General features: G+C 41.9%; 1 protein-coding gene across 3 annotated transcripts in view; it reads right to left on the bottom strand.

Moving 5' to 3' along the window:
• Positions 1 to 7,388: 7,388 nt before the first annotated feature.
• Positions 7,389 to 20,051, bottom strand: part of GAREM1 (GRB2 associated regulator of MAPK1 subtype 1) — a 204,669-nt gene continuing 192,006 nt past the window's right edge. For 2 of the 3 annotated variants that reach the window (XM_039463829.2, XM_039463831.2), the window contains 2 exons: positions 17,790 to 17,956; positions 7,389 to 16,316 (listed from right to left, as the gene is read on the bottom strand). In XM_039463829.2, coding sequence (XP_039319763.1) covers positions 15,419 to 16,316; positions 17,790 to 17,956 — 1,065 coding nt within the window. In that variant the 3' untranslated portion in view covers positions 7,389 to 15,418. The remainder of the gene's footprint in view (positions 16,317 to 17,789; positions 17,957 to 20,051) is intronic. The other variant, XM_039463830.2, reaches the window with a different exon arrangement.

Genomic DNA, 20,051 nt, shown 5'->3' with positions numbered 1-20,051 from the left:
CATTATTTACGCAAATTTCTGCAGCCAGCTTGAATTTCTCCTCAGAAAATGGATTTTTCTTTTCTATCGCATTGTCAGGCTGCAATTTTTTCCTAACTTTTACGCTCTGCTTCCCTTGTAAAACTGAATGCTTTTAACAGCACCCAAGTCACCTCTTGAATGCTTTGCTGCTTAGAAATTTCTTCTGCCAGATACCCTAAATCATCTCTCTCAAGTTCAAAGTTCCACAGATCTCTAGGGCAGGGGCAAAAGGCTGCCAGTCTCTTTGCTAAAACATAACAAGTGTCACTTCTGCTCTAGTTCTTAACAAGTTCCTCATCTCCATCTGAGACCACCTCAGCCTGGACCTTATTGTTCATGTGGCTATCAGACTTTTGGTCAAAGCCATTCAACAAGTCTCTAGAAAGTTCCAAACTTTCCCACATTTTCCTGCCTTCTGAGCCCTCCCAGCTGTTCTAAGCATTGCCTGTTACCCAGTTCCAAAGTTGCTTCCACATTTTCAGTTATCTTTTCAGCAATGCCCCACTCTACTGGTACTAATTTACTGTATTAATCCATTTTCATGCTAATGATAAAGACATATCTGAGACTGGGAAGAAAAGAGGTTTAATTGGACTTACAGTTCCACATGGCTGGGGAGGCCTGAGAATCACAGCAGGAGGAAAAAGGTACTTCTTACTTGGTGGTGGTAAGAGAAAATGAGGAGGATGCAAAAGTTGACTACAGGCACACACCACCACACCCAGCTGATTTTTGTATTTTTAGTAGAGACAAGGTTTTGCCATGGTGGCAAGGCTGGTCTCAAACTCCTGATCTTGGGTGATCCAACTACCTCAGCATCCCAAAATGCTGGGTTTACAGGTGTGAGCCACCATGCCCAGCCCTGGATACTATTATTCTAAGTGAAGTAACTCAGAAATGGAAAACCAAACATCATATGTTCTCACTCATATGTGGTAGCTGAGCTATAAGGATGCAAAGGCATCAGAATGGTACACTGGACTTTGAGGACTCAGGGAAAGTGTGGGAGCAGGGAGGGACGAAGACTACACATTGGGTACAGTGTATACTGTTCAGATGCTGGGTGCAGTAAAACCTCAGAAATCACCACTAATAAACTTGTTTACATAACCAAACACCACCTGTTTCCCCAAAACCGACTAAAATAAGAAAATATCCCCACCAGGATGGCCTACATTCCTACAGGCAACAGGGAGGCAATGAATATTCACCGCATGCCCAGGCAGACACTGCTGGTTGCCTGTCCAATATCCAGTCTCCTCTTCTTCCTTGCTCATACAGAGGCTCTATTAGTTCAGGGTTAGAAATAACACAGCAGTGCAACTTGTGCCACTGGGTGGTCATGTGACCTAGTTTTGGCCAATTGGGCATCTATGGGTGGCATTTCTGGGGCATATATTTCCTTATTAAAAAGGGACAGATTCATCTGTAAGCCCAGCACTTTGGGAGGTCAAGGGGAGTCACCTGAGGTCAGGAGTTTGAGATCGGCCTGGCTGACATGGTGAAACCCCATCTCTACTAAAAATACAAAAATTAGTCAGGCATGGTGGCCTGTGCCTATAATCCCAGCTACTTGGGAGGCTGAGTCAGGAGAATCGCTTGAACCCAGGAAGCAGAGGTTGCAGTGAGCTGAGATTATGCTACTGCACTCCAGCCTGGACAACAGAGTGAGACTCCATCTCAAAAAAAAAAAAAAAAAAAAAAAAGTTGGGGACAGATTCAGTTGCCATTTGTTTTTGGCTCTTGACACTTCCAACCATTCTTTCTCTTGGAAGTCAGAAAAAAATGTACTCAGTCCAAGTTATGATGGTGAGGATTAAAGCCACTGGTAAGGGCAGTGCAGCAAGAAGAGAAGAAGGGTCCTGGTTCTTGGATGACTTACTTGAGCAGCTGCAAAGTCCTAACTTGTGTCTTGGAGCTTCTTGTTATTCAAAAGAACACACTCCTGCTCGACAAAGCCATTGTAACTGGGTTTTAGTTCCTTGTTGCCAAACACAATCCTAATTGGTGGATGGCCTGAAATAAAATACACACAAAGCTGCGTGAGCATGTTCTTCATGCTACTTCTCTGTTTCTTTTCTATCCAGTTGCCAATGTGGACAGCCTGGACACCATCCTCACTCCTGCTGCTCCCTCACTGCTGTTAACTGTGACACCTGTTGTGCTGCTATCACCAAAGGTGCTCTGAGTACAGCCTCTGCTACCAGCCACTGACCCACTGAGTGCAGCCTCTGAAACTCCTGGCAGGCAGGTGCCAGAGCTTCTGATCTTGAGGAAATTCCTGCTTGCAGTATTTGAATGCTGCAAAGGCCAGTGTGGCTGGGTGGCTAGAGGGATACTCTGGGTCAGGGCCACCCTCTTGGTAGCTCCTTACTGAGCTTGTCTGCAGATGGAGTCTGGGTGACAGAGCCCCTGTTTCATCCTTTTGTGCAAAGAGGATTTGGCAGGGATTCTGGCTTGAGCACTTCTGGTCGATGTGAGCTGCTATAACAAAATACCATCAACTGGGTAACTTATAAACCATAGGAGTTCATTCAAAGTTCTAGAGGTTGGGAAGTACAAGATCAAGGCACTAGCAGATTTGGTGCCTGGTGAAGGTGTATTTCTTCACAGGTGGCACCTTTTGCTTTGTTCTCACATAGCAGAAGGGGCTAGCTTGCTCTCTGGAGTCCCTTCTAAGAGTATTGATTCCATTCATAAGGGCTCTGCCCTCATGACCAAATCATCTTCCAAAGGACCTGTTTTTAGTATCATCACATTGGTGATTAGTTTTCAACATATGAATTTTGTTGGGACACAGCCAGCACTACGATTTGTTGTAAAATTCATATTCTATTGTTTCTTTTTATACCTAGAAGCCCTTGAAATACTATTATAATATTAATCTTTTACTTTCCTTTCCTGTACTGTATTAGGAAGGGGAGTGACAAAAGTTTGAGAGACTCGCAGGCATGTGGGCTACGGGAGCTTTAGGCACACGCTCTCAAAGATAAACACTAGCTGCCATGTTTGCTGAATTGCCAAGCTCTTTCAGTTTTCCCTTATAAACACTGCTCTACTTGGTCTGTTTCTCTACATTCCCACAAATGATACTCCATCCAGCTCTTCTCATCCCTTGCATGAATTCCTATGGCCTCCTGATTGACCTCTCAGCACCCAGGTCTGCCTTCTTTCAGTCTGTTTTCCACCTTGCACTCACAGCAGTCCTATCTGTTCGTGTCACGTCACCCCTACTTTCAATGACAAAGTTTCTCTGATGCTTTCAGGAGGAAAGAACAGACTCCCTCATCCACCTTTTGCAATGATCTTCATGGAAAGGCTCCTTCTGCCACTTCCTTTCTCACCAGTATTCTTTATTGACTACCCTCCAGTCCCACGGGACCATTTCTGAAAGGAATGTGTGCTCTCTTGGATCTCTAGGACTTTGCAAATACAGTTGGTCCCCTGTGTCTGTGGGATCCATGTCCACAAATTCAACCAACCACTGATGGAAAACATCTGAAAAAACTCCACGAAATAACAATTCAATAAAAAAAATAAAAACGTACAATAAGAACTATTTACATAGCATTTATGTTGCATTAGGTATTATAAGTAATCTAAAGATAATTTAAAGTATATTGGTGATGTGCATAGGCTATATACAAATATATACTACACCATTTTATATCAGGGACTCAGATGTTGGTATCCCAAGGGGTCCTGGAACTAAGGGATGATTGTGTTGTATTATTCCCTTGAATATCAGCCACCTTCTCCTGCCTCCCCTTTATCTTCCTAATTCCTACTTTTCCTTCAGATTTCTATTTAGACACCACTTCTTTCAGGAGGCCTTCTCTGAGCTCTAAGACACAGTGAAATTTCCCACCCTGCAACTGTGAGTTCTCGAAGCATGTTGTATATATCCCCTCATAAGAGCAGGGACCCTGGGTCAGAAAGATGAGTTTCAATTTGGGATTGGCCATTTACTTGCTATGTGATCTTAGATAGGTTATCCTTTTTTGATGAAGTTTTCTCATCTACAAAAATAAAAACAATGGTAGTGGCTACCTCTTAGAGCTGGTATGTAAATAAAATGAAATAATGCATGTGATTTCCTATGGAGATATAGTGATACTGGGGAGAAGAAGCCACAGTGGAGACAGGAAGTGTCCACCTGCATCTCTCAGGTGGTGCCTGTCCACAGGACCAGCTGTCCAACCAAAGGCTGTGTCCAGGAGCTCCTGGCAGTGAAGACTAATGAGAAGTAACCCCGTGGCCATGGCAGGCCTGGGTGCTGTGGCCAGGGCTGAGAATCAGAGAATAACTGTGTTGGTCAACATAGGAGTAAATGAAACATGCCTTCCCGGAAACATTCTGGGAAAGTCTCTTAGGAGCATGCCAGGGCATGGAGAGCTGGTGGATAAATGATGTATTGATATTAAAAGTAACTTTTTTTTTTTGAGATGGAGTCTCACACTATGACCCGGGCTGGAGTGCAGTGGGGCGATCTCAGCTCACTGCAACCTCCACCTCCTGGGTTTAAGTGATTCTCCTGACTCAGCCTCCCATTACAGGTGTGAGCCACCTTGCCCAACTAGTTTTTTGTATTTTTAGTAGAGACAGGTTTCACTATGTTGGCCAGGATTGTCTCAAACTCCTGACCTCATGATCCGCCCATTTCGGCCTCCCAAAGTGCTGGGATCACAGGCGTGAGCCACCACACCCGGCCTAAAAGTAACTTCTAACCTGTCTTATGCCTTCAGTGGATCTGGTATTTATTGAAGGATACATTTTTACTGTTTGGGAATGACGTTAGGGACTTCCCTCAAATTACTTCAGTGAATGAACGCATACAACCACACACCAGCTGCCCTTCCTTCCTCCATCTGCCTAGGAGACTGATAGAATTTCTCCAATGCTGTTTATCCCGGCAGATCTAATCAGATTAGAGGATGTTTTAAAGCACCGCAATGAGCTAACTGGCGACAAAATAAAAGAGAAAAAAGGGAATTCAAGGAAATGTGCAATTTGGGCTAAGTCTGAGTAAAAATACAAGAGGTCCCAGGGTGTGAGCAGAAACCTAGTACAGAAGGCAGAGTGGTAGAGGGGATCCTTTCTTTCTGTGAACAATAAGTTGGGAGAACACCTGAGGGAGGTTGGGAGATAAGCTGGTCATGGGATAATCCACAGTTTGGAAATGGGTGTTGGATACACCTGCTGTGTATCAAATTCTCCTCTAGCAGCAACTGCTGACTTCTCCTTTTCAATCCTCCTAAAATGAAATCACGCCCTGACACTGGGTGACAGGAAGGGACAAAGCCAATGGACAGAAGACAGATGCTCCAAAAATGGTCAACATTGGCAACATGGTAAGGCAAAAAATTAAAATAAAATAAAACAACACTCCTCTCGAAGAAGCTAGCAAGGGTTAAATAAGAGCATTTTCCCTTCAAGCATGAATTCTAGTGAGATGTACCTAACAGTTAACTGAATAAGGAGGGCATGTACTTCATTCTCCCATCCCAGATTTCAAACTCTTCTTTTACAGTGAGTTATCTGTGAAAGATAAGTAGTTATCTCAGACTTCCAAAGAACAGACTGATTCGTGGATCATAGTCCTCTCTAGGTTGCTGTCACAGTGGTGTCTCTACAGGTTGCCTTTTCCTGTTGCCAGAACAAATAATGTCCACATCTATTATCCAGAATGACTCATGCAGGGAAATCTTACTTCTCCCAAATATGCTCCAGATCACTGAATCACAGTGACAAGAACTCAAGTGCTATTTTCATCTAATAAGAAAACTGGAAAGAAAAGTAACATTCTCTAGGCCTGAGAACTGTGCAGTGTAGAAACAAAAACTTCCATGGAGATCGCTAAATACAGGAAGAGATCATCACAGCATGAGGAGGCTGAAGTCCTGTCAAGGACTCAGATTTTGAGACTAGTGGGTTTGTCAGTGATTTGCCTCAAGGATGGGAGGTCAGTCACATGTCCTCTCAAGATTGCATTTGCTTCAGTGGGAAAATGATAATTTACATGGCTACACTTTTCCAGCTTTAGATGGGCAGGGGGCAAATGGGATACAGATGCAGAACTGGCATAATTCTATAGAGCCTCCACATAGACAAGAAACCAAAAGCAAGGGCATAGTGTGTGGGATAGGGGTAAAATTTTTAAAAATACACCTAAAGCCAATGGAGCAGATCATTTTACAACAAGAATTGTGGCCTACTCTCAGAACGATCACATCACCCCACAACTCTTACTCATGAATCACTGATGTGTGATAAAAACATGATTACATGAAAACTTTTTTTCTTTCTTTTTTTTTTTTTTTTGAGACATCATCTCACTCTGTCACCCAGGCTAGAATGCACTGGTGCAATCTCAGTTCACTGCAGCATCAACCTCTTGGCCTCAAGTGATCCCCCCACCTCAGCCTCTTGAGTAGCTGCAACTACAAGGCACATCACCATGCCCAGCTAATTTTTGTACGTTTTGGGGGTAAAGATGGCGTTTTCTCATGTTGCCCAGACTGGTCCCAAGCTCCCAGGCTCTAGTGATCTGCCTGCTTCAGCCTCCCTAAGTGCATTTCATGGTCGGGCGTGGTAGCTCATGCCTGTAGTCCCTTTGGGGCTTGGGAGGCATGAGCTATAACACCCAGCCATGAAAACTTACAACGGGCAATTATGGGCAATTATACTGCTTCAAGATAGCAACTTAAACTATGAAAAATGAAATTGCTGGTAGTTTACTGGATTTATAAAAGTCATCTCCTTAAAAGGTGAATTGAAAAAGAGACTTGTGGCCAGCCGTGGTGGCTCACACCTGTAATCCCAGCACTTTGGGAGGCCCAGGCGATCACAAGGTCAGGAGTTCAAGACCAGCCTGGCCAAGATGGTGAAACCTCATCTCTACTAAACATACCACAAAAATTAGCTGGGTGCAGTGGCAGGCGCCTGTAATCCCAGCCACTCAGAGGCTGAGGCAGGAGAATCACTTGAACCTGGGCAGCAGAGGATGCAGTGAGCCAAGATCGCACCACTGCCCTCTAGCTTGGGCCACAGAGCAAGACTTCTTTTCAAAAAAAAAAAAAAAAAAAAAAAAAAAACAAGAAAGAAAGAAAAAGAGACTTGCTTTACTTTGTGAGTAACTGTGTTCCTGAGAGTAGTAAAGGGCACATAGAACAAGGCAAAAACATTTATGCAAAAACTGTAGATTGATTACTCTCTTTCTTAGTTAGGATGTGTCTTTTCTTTGTCCTTTCTTCCATGGCCAATTAGGTGGGTTTATGGTTTGACTCAGAAGGCCAAGGAGGAGGACTGAGATATGCTATCTCAATTAAAACTTGAAAGTCAGTTTTAGCATAATGTTACTTGATAGATTTAGTTTCAGGTTGAAGGTTTTATTGTTCAAACAAACCATTTTTTTTTTTTTAATGTACAACTTCTTTTTACTCAAGAGTTTTTGACTCAAACTATTCACTCTCAAAATTCCAGAGACAGGCCTGGCATGCTGACTCACAACTGTAATCCCAGTATTTTGGGAGGCTGAGGCGGGCAGACTGCTTGAGCCTGGGAATTTGAGACCAGGCTGGCCCACATGTTGAAATCCCGTCTCTACAAAAAATTAAAAAATTAGCTGGGTGTGGTGGCATGCACCTGTAGTACCAGCCACTCAGGAGGCTGAGGTGGGAGGCTCACTTGAGCCCAGGGAGGTTGGGATTACAGTGAGCCATGATTGCACGACTGCACTCCAGCTTGTGCAACAGAATGAGACCATCTCAAAAAAAAAAAAAAAAAAAAAAAAGAAAAGAAAAGAAAAAAAGAAAGAAAATCCCAGACTTAGAACCAAGAAGTGGCAAGGCATATGAAGATCAGTTTTCTACTCTCTTTCCCTTCCCCAGTGAACACCTGTTGAAAATATGCATAGTTCTCCATCTTCAAATTCCTTATCTTTTTCTTTTTTTTTTTGAGAGATGTCTTACTCTGTTGACTAGGCTGGTGTGCAGTGGTGCAATCTTTGTTTACTGCAACCTCCACCTCTTGGGTTCAAGTGATTCTTGTGCCTCAGCCTCTCAAGTAGCTGGCATTATAGGCACTCACCACCAAGCATGACTAATTTTTGTATTTTTTGTGGAGATGAGGTTTCACTATGTTGGCCAGGCTGGTCTTGAATTCCTGGCCTCAAATGATCCACTTACTTCAGCCTGCCAAAGTCCTGGGATTATAGGCATGAGCCTTGAGCCACTTTTATTTATTCATTTCTATAACTGGGATTCCAATGCCTTTGGCTAACTGAGGAAAGCTGAAAAGTAAATGATGGGAAGAGAAACCTCCAACATGGCTGGACTGAAATTTTTGCTCCTTCCTAATCCCTGACTCTCCACTGTACTCCATTAAGAATTGGCTGGGTGGAAAAGCTCCACACCTTGTGGTCATATTTAGTACTACAGAGCTGCTTTTCTTCTAGATGCCACCGTTTGTAAACTCTTCCTAGCTGCTAGCCTGGATATATATAGGAGGATGAAATGTGTGTGTGCTGTCTGTGAATCTTTTACATTTTCTGTCCCATTCATCTCATTTAGTGTCTCCACTGAATGATCCGTGTTATCAAAGAGCAGGAGATGTACCCAGAACTCCCATTTCATACATAGGATTCTTTCGATTTCCAACAGACACTGACTTAGGAGTATCAGCTGAGAACTGTCCTGTTTTTTAGTCTTAGAGAAGTTGGAGGACCAGAGTAGGGTATTCTATGCACTAAAATAATAATAATCATAATAATCACAATCATAAGTTATTTTGAAAGTTAAAAGCTGAGGAAACTGGGAGACAGTGTTGTAATGGAAGGAATACAAAACAGGGAATGAATACTTGGTTCTTTCACGACCCATATGAGGTCCGGAGCCTGTCAATCATCCTCCATGGGTTTCATTCCTATAAAGAGGAGGGATCGGATCATTTCTAAGGTCCCCTCTGTCCCTAAACTTATATGATCTGCGTACAGATGGTATTTTCCTTGCCTGGCACTATGTCTCCTGGCCATGTGTTTCTGAGCACGCAGAATCTGTTTATGGTTTTGTTTTGTTTTGTTTTGTTTTTTTTGAGATGGAGTTTTGCTCTTGTTGCCCAGGCTGGAGTGAAATGGCTCGATCTTGGCCTAATTGCACCTCTGCCTCCTGGGTTCAAGCGATTCAGGAGAATTGAAACCGCACCTCAGACTCCTGAGTAACTGGGATTACAGGCATGTGCCACCATGCCCGACTAATTTTGTATTTTTAGTAGAGACAGGGTTTCTCTGTGTTGGTTATGCTGGTCTCGAACTCCTGACCTCAGGTGATCCACCCTCCTTGGCCTCCCAAAGTGCTGGGAGTACAGGCATGCGCCAACATGCTTGGCCTGTTTCTTATCCTAACCCATCACTGCCTCTGATCCTGAGATCACTCTTCACTTAGGTTATTCAACCACATCTATTACGTTTCAATTGCATGTGCTTTTTAGAGATAGTATTTGAGTCAATCTATGGGAACACATCCTTTTTTTTTTTTTTAGCCATTAAAAAATGGAAGTCATTGAATTAAATAAACTAAAAAAAATTTATTCATTGGCAAGTGATACAAACTCAACCTGGAATTTCTAGACAAGTTTTTATTTTGTCCGTTTTAAGCACTCAGATATTTTATGATACAAGCTTCACTGACATCACTGATTTGACCTTACTTTGTTGTCACGTGACTGCAGTCTTGACCTTGACGGCACAAAGACTGGCCGCCATCAGGAATGTGACTTTCACAGTCATTCAACAGAAACTCAAATAGTACCTACTTCTGAAGATACAACAATGAAGACATAAGCCTTGATATTAGGGAGCTTAAAGGTTTCCAGGAGACAGAGATATGCACAGAGAGCTATGTCAGTGCAAAGGAGTGAAATTTAATCAGCTTGGAGATGAGACTTGGTAAATCCTGAAGGATGTGCATGAATCATCTAAGCAAGAAGGGGCTGAGCACATCTTGTATTCATTTCAGTGTAATAAGAATTGAATCAGCACTGTTTTCAATGACTTGGCTTTTTCTAACTTCAGATATATAAGGAATCGGAGGACACCTGATTCTAACTTATTTCTAAACTCAAACTGACTTTGCAATATCTAATTTTGAGAGTCAAATGTTCTAATGTGTGTTACTTGATGAAATACATTAAAAATCTTGAGATAAATCTAGGGAAGTTTCAGCCAACCTAAGTCAAGCCTACAGGTTCTTCTAGCACACATTCCTGACATCCAATAAAGTGGCCACGTAGGGGTTTAGTCACAGGTTTTATCCCTGTGAAACAGGAAAGGAGGGTTGAGGGCTTAAGTGTAAGATGGAATCAATGATTTGGGAATGCTTTTAGTCTAGTAAAACAAAGATTTGGGCATAACATATTGGGAAACGATTTCATGCTATTTTGATTACAGTTAAAGTTCTCTTAATCAAACTTCACTTTCAATTCTCCAGCTTCTGTATAACACTACCCAGTGGATCCTGCAGCATACTGAATGCTCAACTTTTTTTAGTAACCTCAGCCATCTCTGCTATTTATGCTAGTTACATAAGTTAAATTGCATGTAAGCCAAATGATATGAATTTGTATTCTTTCTTTTCCCCATTCAAAGGTATGCTTTTATTTATTTATTTTTTAAGATTAGTGAAGTGCAGTAGCGAGAGTGGGGAAAAGGGCAGAATGAAGAGTTTGATCTGTAACTGACTGTGAACAATCAATTAAGACGACTATCTTTGGATCAGATTTTTTTTTTTTTTTTTTTTTTTTTTAGCTTTCCACTTCCTCTGTTTCACTTTTTGCTCTACCTCCTGACCACACAGGTACTGGATCCTCTTTGTATGCCATCAAGTTACCTGGGTACCTGCATCTTCTGACCATGCACAATAGCCATAGTCTTCCATCTCTTATTAATACAGAATGGGCTTCCAAGTATTGGGACCCCCTCCGAATTCCCTACTCCTTAATGAGGATGGGAAACAAATCCTTAGAAAACTATGCACTAGGTCTGACCACTGAGGAACAACTACAAGAAAAACAACTTTGAAGATTTCTTTATTATAGACATTTCAGAACCATTTAAATCAACAGATAATGAAATTTTTCGACAAAACATACTACGTTTATCTTGAGGTACACATTGGGCCCATTAGATAATGTTCTGGAAAGTACTGCAACTGTTAACTGGCAGTTAACAACCCAAGTTTTCCAAGCAAAGAAACTAAAGATGACTACAAAATTCTTTGACAAGAATACACCGTTTCCATTTCAGATAAACTCTCCAAATTCTTAACTGAATTCAATTTTTAGGCTTAGCTTAAATATTTTAAATGAAGCTTAATATGAGTGGGAGAGAGAAGGTTTACAGCTAAGAAATTATCTGAGCCCTACTACGTGAGATTGTAAACAAAGGAAATTTGCAATCTGATAAGCTCTATTACAAAATTTATAGCCTAAAAATTAGAGCAGCAAAATTACAGAAGATATTTGTATATAGTTTAAACTGAAATCACGTTTATTCCTTGTTTCTGGCTATCACAATGAGATAAATTTTAAAACACTAAGTTTTGAAGACTAAACAATATGATTTAACATGATGTGACCATGAGAATCCCATATTAAAATCCCACAATCTAAAAGCTCTACTTCCCGTAATTTGCACTCTAGGCCTTTTATTCTTCTTGCTCAAGCAGCCTGATGCCTTTAGGTAACTTGAAAGATGGTGGAAATTGATATAAGAGGCATGTTTCTGAAAGCCCCTTATGTCCAACAGATTTAACTTTCCTGGTAGATCAAAATTAAAATTTCCTTTTAACAGTTCACTAGGTTCTTTGGAGGACTGTTTTCCAGTTTGTTATTCAAAATGTTAATTTTATATTTGCTAGGCACGACGAATAGTGACTTATATAAAGTATTTAGAAAATGAAGGACCCTCCATCCTTCCACTCCCCCACCCCCTACCCCTCGACTTCTCAGGGAGCTGTATGGATAACATGCAGGTGGCTGTGGAATGTGAGCAGAGGCTGTTTTTGCATGTGTCTGAAAACAGTTGGAATGGACTGTCATAATATTTCCCATAAGATTGTTGAATTTTGACTTGAGACAAGAATAAACACTGCAATGTAGCTGAATGGGCAGTTCGCTGCAACTTCATAAACTGCAATGATATATGTGGGTTGAAAGAATGTAAGTAAATTTCACAGTTCATGAAGTTTAGCAGCTCAACTTAAAGAAGAGAAAACTTGCAAGATTAATCTGTGAGTGTTTGAATTCTGCCTCCCAACATGAATTAGGTCCACATTATACATTTTAGCTGCTTGGCTTGGTTTATTGCTGATTTTCTTTTCTGATGGGGGTCATGATGATTTTTGCCATGAATCTAAGGACCCAAAAGGGTCTTGTTTAGATAGACACTTCCTCTTGTTTGATTATAGGGGACCTGCCAGAGGAGATAAGATGATAAGTCTTGACTTGGTTGGTTAGAAAGGTTCCGTGTGTGGATCTCTGGGCATTGCTTTTCACTGTAGAATCGCAGCTCTCGAAAGGGAAGGGCTGTCTCCTTATTATCCCTGCTTGCATATCTTGTTATGATTCTCTTGGAGCTATGAATGCTTTGTCTAGTCAGGGTGCCAAGGTCCTTCACAGACAGGTACTCAGCTTAGGAATGGCAATTTCATTTATTTGTGGCTTTTAAAGATGACAGAAGATATTTGTTACAATTAAAAGAATTCCAAGTCAGTAAAACACCACCGCCACCACCACCACCACCACCACCACCAGGCAGTGAGAGAGATACTTTCTGTCTCCCACACATTCCAAGTTTTAGTGATCTTGGGGTGTTACTTTTGTACCTCTTACTGGAGGTTAACATTTTAAAGACAGGACACACATAACTCTCCATATACCCAGCTGCCCAGAGAGTTCATGTCTTTCTTACCCACAAATACGTAGTCTTAGCAACTGAGATTTCAAATATAAACAATATGCTCTCTAAGAGGGCAGGGGCTGTGTCTTTTACTCAGCAGTGTAGAGTGATATCAGAATGTTTCATGCTAAGTGAATTAAAGGCCACAGTCCTTGCTTTCAAGGAGTCTCCACACTGCCAATCAATACAAACTTGACAAAAATATGCCAAGTTCAAAACAAAAAGTATTTAAAACCCTATTTTGTGTAGTTTTTACAAAAGAAAAAAACGCTGTAAGGAGTCAGTTGTTTATGTGGGCAATCTTTATAGTAAACCCAAGCCAACCCTGTTCCTTCTTCCTGACTTTGAGAATTGTGTCTGAGTGTTAAGTGTTTTAAAATGGATGGATTCAGCTAGGTTTGTCAAGGAAAGCTTGCAGCTTTGCAACTGCATCTTGTTTTATTTTAAAAAGAAGTTCCGAGACGGTTTACTTTACTAAGGGAGGCATCCCCCTCACACAGCAGGATGCTCTCAGAACACAAAGTCTCACAGGTCTCATGTCCTATGAGTGCAGTACCAGACAGTTCCTCATTGGCTTGTCAGTTATTTTTGAAGAGGTGCTCCAGTATGAGAATTTTACAGGGTACTCTTTTTACCTATAGTATTTACATTTTGAGAGATTTACATTGATAGGAGAAAAAAATGCTTTCTTTTTGATAAAGAAGATCTAAGATGGAAAATTAGAATAGGTATCAATTCACCTCAACTCCAAACCATGATATGGATTAAAAATATCTTTCTTCTAATGCCAAGAAATAAAAACATGTTTCACAGGTCTATAAAACTAGACTGGTGGGTCTTGTCTTTCAATTTTTTTTTTTTTTTTCATTTTGGTAGCAGGAATAGGAGATGGTAACATATAGGCCCACTCTGCAAGTCATGCTGACTCCTCGCTGGCTGACCCCCTATTCCAGAGGGCACTGTATGCACCTCGGTCATTTGCCATCTGCACATCTGGAGTCTGGGGCCAGACTCGGGGGTACGGGGGAGTAGATGATGCCTTGCTCCAAGAACTAACACAGTCCTAAGATATATTCTCTAAAAAAGTCAAGAATAATGATGACACCATTATATTTTGGAATATTTAATCATATTTAGCAAAAATTTTCAGACTAATGTCCTGGAATTCTTGGAATAAAAGTATGGTAAAAATGTATTTTCTTTGAAAAAAGACGGAAGAAGTAGTTTATGAAATAAATAAGTCCTCTTATTGGTATTTTAAAAATACTCGACATATGTAGCATACACAATAAAGCCTGGTGTGTATGATTTCTGAGCTCTTGTAAAGCATGAAGCAGGCTGAGAAACCTAATGTGCTCTGACAAATGTTCTTCAGACTTCTCGCCATCAGACACCAGGGGAAGGAGACCCTCAAACTCGAGAATTAGAAACAGAAACTGTCATTTCCCCAGATGTCATGGGAGTATTACATGCAAAAACCAGCCTTGCAGTGGGCTTAAACTCAAAATGAATTCTTCAATACAGGACTCTTTACTGATTTGTTCTAAGTTTTCAGTGAACCCAAATAAGACTGAGCTTCAAGTGACAGGGTTCTTAGAATCTTTAGAGTCATTCTGTCCACTGTTCCTAAGAGAATCAACGTAGTTAACAGTCCCCAAACCTCAACGGATTATTTAAAAGTGAACAGATGTTATCTAAATATCATAATCAAAATTATGTGTAAAACATATATGGGTGTGTTGTGTATACATCTATACACATTTATATATGTATATTCTTTTTTCTCTGCTCAATAAAATTAGCAGCAGTTACAGATAAATTATTGTGGTCAAGATTTGTGTGATTTCTAAGGACAACATATAACCCTTTATCAACACATGACTTTTGGAAAATGCCTTGTGATAAAAAGATCCCCACCAAGCATATAACATTAAAGTGTCAATTCATATTATTAACATTTTCAGGCACAAGAATAAAACAATTAGCATGAAGCAATCCAAATGACAGAGCACAGAACATAGTTAACTGTCTAAAGTCAACCCTCCTGAAAGAAGGGAATTGTTGTTCAAAAGTGTTTTTTTTTTTTTTTTTTAAGATTTTTATGTCTTTCAGCTTTGGCTATTTTGTAATAAATATCATACCTTCTCGCATAAACCTACTTGGGTAAGAATGATTTCTCTGCATATGCCTTTTTTTGTTTTAGCAGCTGCTGAGTGTTTGTTGAGTGACGTACAAGGCACACCTCCAAGTGTTCTGTACAGCATTTTTATTGATGTACAAAATAGCCTGTTCACCATTCAAAAACATAATCTGCATAGTAAGAGTTTCTCTTATCCCTATTTACAGAGAAGGTTTTTAGTGCAAAAACATGAAATTGTGTCCCAGCCCACTCCTTCTAGCACACGCATTGATCAGTTTTGTTACATGCTGGCTGGGGTTATTTGGCTATATTTTGGGCCTCCAGCCATTAATGAATTGCAGTATCTTCTTCACCTGCAGTTTGCTCAGTTTGAAATCCTCTGAGAGGATTTCTTCTGTTAGCTGAACAAGCAGGTTCCCATCAATCTTTTCAGTAACAAAGAATGATATGACATCTTCGGACAAACCAATGAACCGTAGTGACTTGGATACTTCCTCTATAGAGAGTCCTGATAGGTCAGCAGGTGGCTGCCACGGGGAACCATCGCCACAGGATCTGGGGGCCAGCTGGAGGTGGAGTGGAGATGAGAAAGGGTAGGAGGCAGAGAAGATGTCCGGCATGCCCTTTTTAACAAAATACTGGTCCTCAGAGAGATCTGGTGACCCAGACTTGGGGTCTTCCTCAGCACCATCAATTTTCAGAGGCAAAGGAGATGTTTCAGAGGCAGCCTTCTCTTCCACTACTTTTGGGGCCCTGGGGGGTAAGGCAGGGCATGAAGTACTCTGCTTTGTCACACCAGCTGTAAGAGTTTTCACGTCCGTGCTCTCCAGAGAGTAGCTGGCTGACTTGGGACAACCAGAGACGCTGCTACTGAAGTCTACAGTGGCTGAGCCAGCGGGACTGGCCAAGAACTCACAGCCATCAAAATCAAAAGGTGCTGGGCAGTTTCTCTTTGGTGTGCCTGGCGTCTTTTGTCTAGGATAACTATAACTCCTGCTTGGATCCAGCAGGAAGTCGCTCCTGGTCTGGCTCTCTGAGGCTCCTGAATAATGGTTAGGCCACGAGAGCCGAGAGGACACAGCTTCAGCAGAAGGACTTCCAAATGGGGATTTCAGGTCCACAGAATCAGTTTTCACTCGGTTACATGGATAGCAGGAAACAGGAGCGCTTTCAGAAGGAGTTGTGTCAGTTTTAGTGACGCTGCTTAAAAGTAAAACACAGAATGAGAAATCTTTAAAAGAAAAAAGCCAAATCCCAAGGCTTTCATTATTTATAGATGTTACTGCTGAGTAGAAAAGTGCAGTTAGAAAAAAAAAAACCACAGTATTTCTTAACATGAATTCAATAAAGTACCTTCTAACTTCACTGAGGTTTTTTAAAAACAGAATCTTTAATAAAATACATTGGTAATTGTGGATATGTACATAATGATTTAACATGCTACAGTGGGGATAAAATAAATATTTCAGCTAGTAAGGAAATCATTGTTAATAGGTGCCTGAGTCTTTATGATGAGGGAAATTCTAAAGTCATGTGTGGGTTTTGCACCAACAGGTGCCATAATTGACGAATGATGTCTGCAGCCAGCCAAGGGTAGAGTGAGAGAATAGCAAATGGGTGCCACAAGCTTGTCATGCTTGCGCTACAGTGACATGACGGCATCACACCACCCGTGACTCTATTTCCATCCAAAAGTCTGAGGTAGGAGGAAATGCTTCCAATAAATGCTTATCCTTGCCTTAGATTGTTTCTGAACAATCAAGTAACATTAGCATAAGGATTTAAATGTCCAGGGAAAAAATACCTCCAAAGAGAGCTACTTTAAACTTTAACGAGCACATGTGGAGCAGTGGATTCAGCTCTGGGGGACCATGTTTTAAGAGCAACATGAAACTAGAGTGTGCTCAAAGGCGGGTGAGCAGGCCAGTGAGGAATCTGACAGTGGTGTCAGGGGAACAGCAGAGGGAGGCAAGGATGTTTCTTTCGGAGAAGAGAAGACTTATATCAAAGCCGACTCGGAATTTTCATGTTGACAAAGAGATATGGGATGGACCTATTTTTGTTTCTTTAGATGTAAGAAATGATGGAAAGTTACATAGAGACAGATTTCAACTCAATATAATAAAGGTTTTATTTTTAAAAGAAGAATTGGTAGTTGCCAACAATGGAATGAGCCGTATTGCAGAAGAAGGAGCTCAGAGCACTGGAAGTATCCAGACAGGAGGAAATGACCACCCAACAGTGATGGTCAAAAGGGGACTCCTGTCTGGATGGAAATTCAGAGTAGATAGCCAAGGGGACCCTTTCCATTTTAGGTCTTGGTCAAAGGTGCTGTCTGCTTCTGTCAAAGTCAAAGCAGAAAGAACTAGATGTTGATTTGTGAGAACTGATGGCAGTGCCCAGGCTGTTTCCGGGAGAATCTAGTTGGCCTTTACCTCTGAATTTCTCAGATTCACGTGACATCTTTTCTTCCCAAGACATTTGCTCTTCCATCCTAGCTCAAAACCAACAGAGGCCCCATCATGCTCACCCAGTACAATTATTTAAAAAATTAAAAAGCCATTTCCTCTCCCACCACCCTGTCTCAGTTATAGCTACCCTGAAAGTGCTCTCAAGGACCCATGAACTGGCAGATGAGAAGATAAGGGTGCAGTGGGACCTGGCAAGAAGACTTACATGCTGTGCAGCCCTGAAGAATAGTAGGACAAGGTGGGGCTGGGAGAGCGAGTCTGTTGCCGCGCTGGCTTGACTGTGCGAGGTGGGATGGAGGGACTGGTGGACAAAGGCTTTGTGCTTCGGGGTGGAACAGGTGGGGCGTTCAGGAGCCGGCATTCTTCTCTGACCTGGCGCAGAAAAGAACACTCCAGGTTAGCAACGGACTGACAATGCCACTGGGGGCCAGCTGGATCCTGTAGACTTGCTCAAGTTGCTACTCTTAAACAATAACATGGTGGAAGCATGGCAGAGAGAAGATTGAAGTAAACAAGAATGATGGGAAGCACAGAGGCTGCCAGAGAGCAAATCAGGCGCCTGTCACCCACTTGCTAGGACAGAATGATTTTTCAAAGAAACTGCTTGGCAAGTGCTGGATGCTGCTGAAATATCGCAAGTAATATAAAAGACAGCAAGTTAAAGTGTCTACGGTTAAAGAGCTAGTGACATGTGAGGATGGATAAAAAAGAAGTATTTAGAAAATAAGAACATAAGGCATCCACAATCTTAACTTGAGGATTCATCTCTTCTATTAGGTTGTGTTACTTTCACTGTTCAAGCTGAATTCAATTTGATCCAAACCTTAGTGAACCCTGGAGCTGGTCCAGGGCTAAAGCTCCTTCTGAAGTCATGTTCGGGTTTTTTTTTTTAAGATGGAGTTTTATTTTGTCATCCAGGTTGGAGTGCAGTGGCACAATCCTGGCTCAGCTCACTACAACGTCTGCTTCCTGGGCTCAGGTGATCCTCCCACCTCAGCCTCCCCAGCAGCTGGGACCACAGGTATGCACCAGTATACCTGACTAATTTTTTTGTATTTTTAGTAGAGATGAAGTTTCACCATGTTGCTCAGGCTGCTTCCCAAAGCACTGGGATTACAGGCGTGAGCCACTGTGCCTGGTCAGGGCTTCTTCTTCTTCTTCTTCTTCTTTTTTTTTTTTTTTTTTTTTAACAAGACTGAGTCTCACTCTGTCACCCAGGCTGGGATGGAGTGGCGCAATCTTGGCTCACTGCAACATCCGCTTCCTGGGTTCAAGCAATTCTCCTGCCTCAGCCTCCTGAGTAGCTGGGATTACAGGTGCCTGCCACCATGCTCAGCTAATTTTTGTATTTTTAGTAGAGACAGGATTTCACCATATTGGCCAGGTTGATCTTGAACATCTGACCTCAAGCGATCCACTTGCCAGGGCCTCCCAAAAGTGCTGGGATTACAGGCATAAGACACTGCACCCAGCAAGGGCTTCTTAAATGTAATGTGTGTGTCACCTGGGGATCTTGCTTAAGATGCAGATTTTGATTCCGTTGATCCCGGGTGTGGCCTGAGAATCTGCATTTCTAAGAAGCTCCCAGGCTATACTGATGCTACTGGACCACAGTCCACACTCTGACAAGCAAGGTTGCAGAAGGAGTAGTAAGAGGCGCTCTAAATCTGAAGACTACTTTTTATAAGAGCTGCTTCCAGCTCTCTCACCTTTCCTTCGTCTTCACACTGGAGAGGATCTAGCTGACCCGTGATGCCCATGGCTTCTCTGAGACTGCCTGCCATTCTCCTAATTTGCTTTCCACTCCTTGCAGGCATTTCAGACTATATTCATGAAGAAAACATTTTTCAGGTACTTCTCTGTGTCAGGCAGCAGGGGGCAGTTTATACCTGGCTCTGCTAGTCTACCCTAAGCTACAGAGGTAAAAATATTAATAGAGCCTATTCTGACACTGTCAAAAATGCTGTGCTTTGAAATGCCCTCCTGGTCTACTTTTAGGCCATGTTCTCAACAAATCTTTCACTTTCACTTTCAATTCCTTTCTGGCCAAGCAGCTCTGGGATAAGACAATGAAAACAGCAAGCTCCTATGAGCTTTGGCAGTGAGTTTGCTTAAGTTGAAATGAAATGGGTTCATGTTATCACCCTGCATCTCCTAGTATCTGCACTGCACCCGGGACCTCTACCTGACATCCCAGGCCTGATTCACTTGCCAGAGAAAGCAGCCATTAAGAAAAGACCCATAGCTATGGGTAGCCCAGTAAACCCAATTCTAAATGCAATGGAAGCCATTTTCAAAAGTTTCATCAGCTGCATTTCTTCCTGGGACTTGGGATCACTGTTCCTACCTGCAGGACCCACAGCCCTAGTTACTGGGATCCACTGGGTTGGTGAGAGGGGTGGTTTCATCTGGAGCTCTTTAGATTAAAATAAAATATCTGGAACAGCAGATTTCTTCACCAATAGAT

This window comes from Saimiri boliviensis, chromosome 13 (assembly GCF_048565385.1).
Source record: "Saimiri boliviensis isolate mSaiBol1 chromosome 13, mSaiBol1.pri, whole genome shotgun sequence".
Taxonomy (NCBI): domain Eukaryota; kingdom Metazoa; phylum Chordata; class Mammalia; order Primates; family Cebidae; genus Saimiri; species Saimiri boliviensis.
The sequence above is the reverse complement of the archived record's forward strand: the minus strand, read 5'-3'. Positions and strand labels throughout refer to the sequence as shown.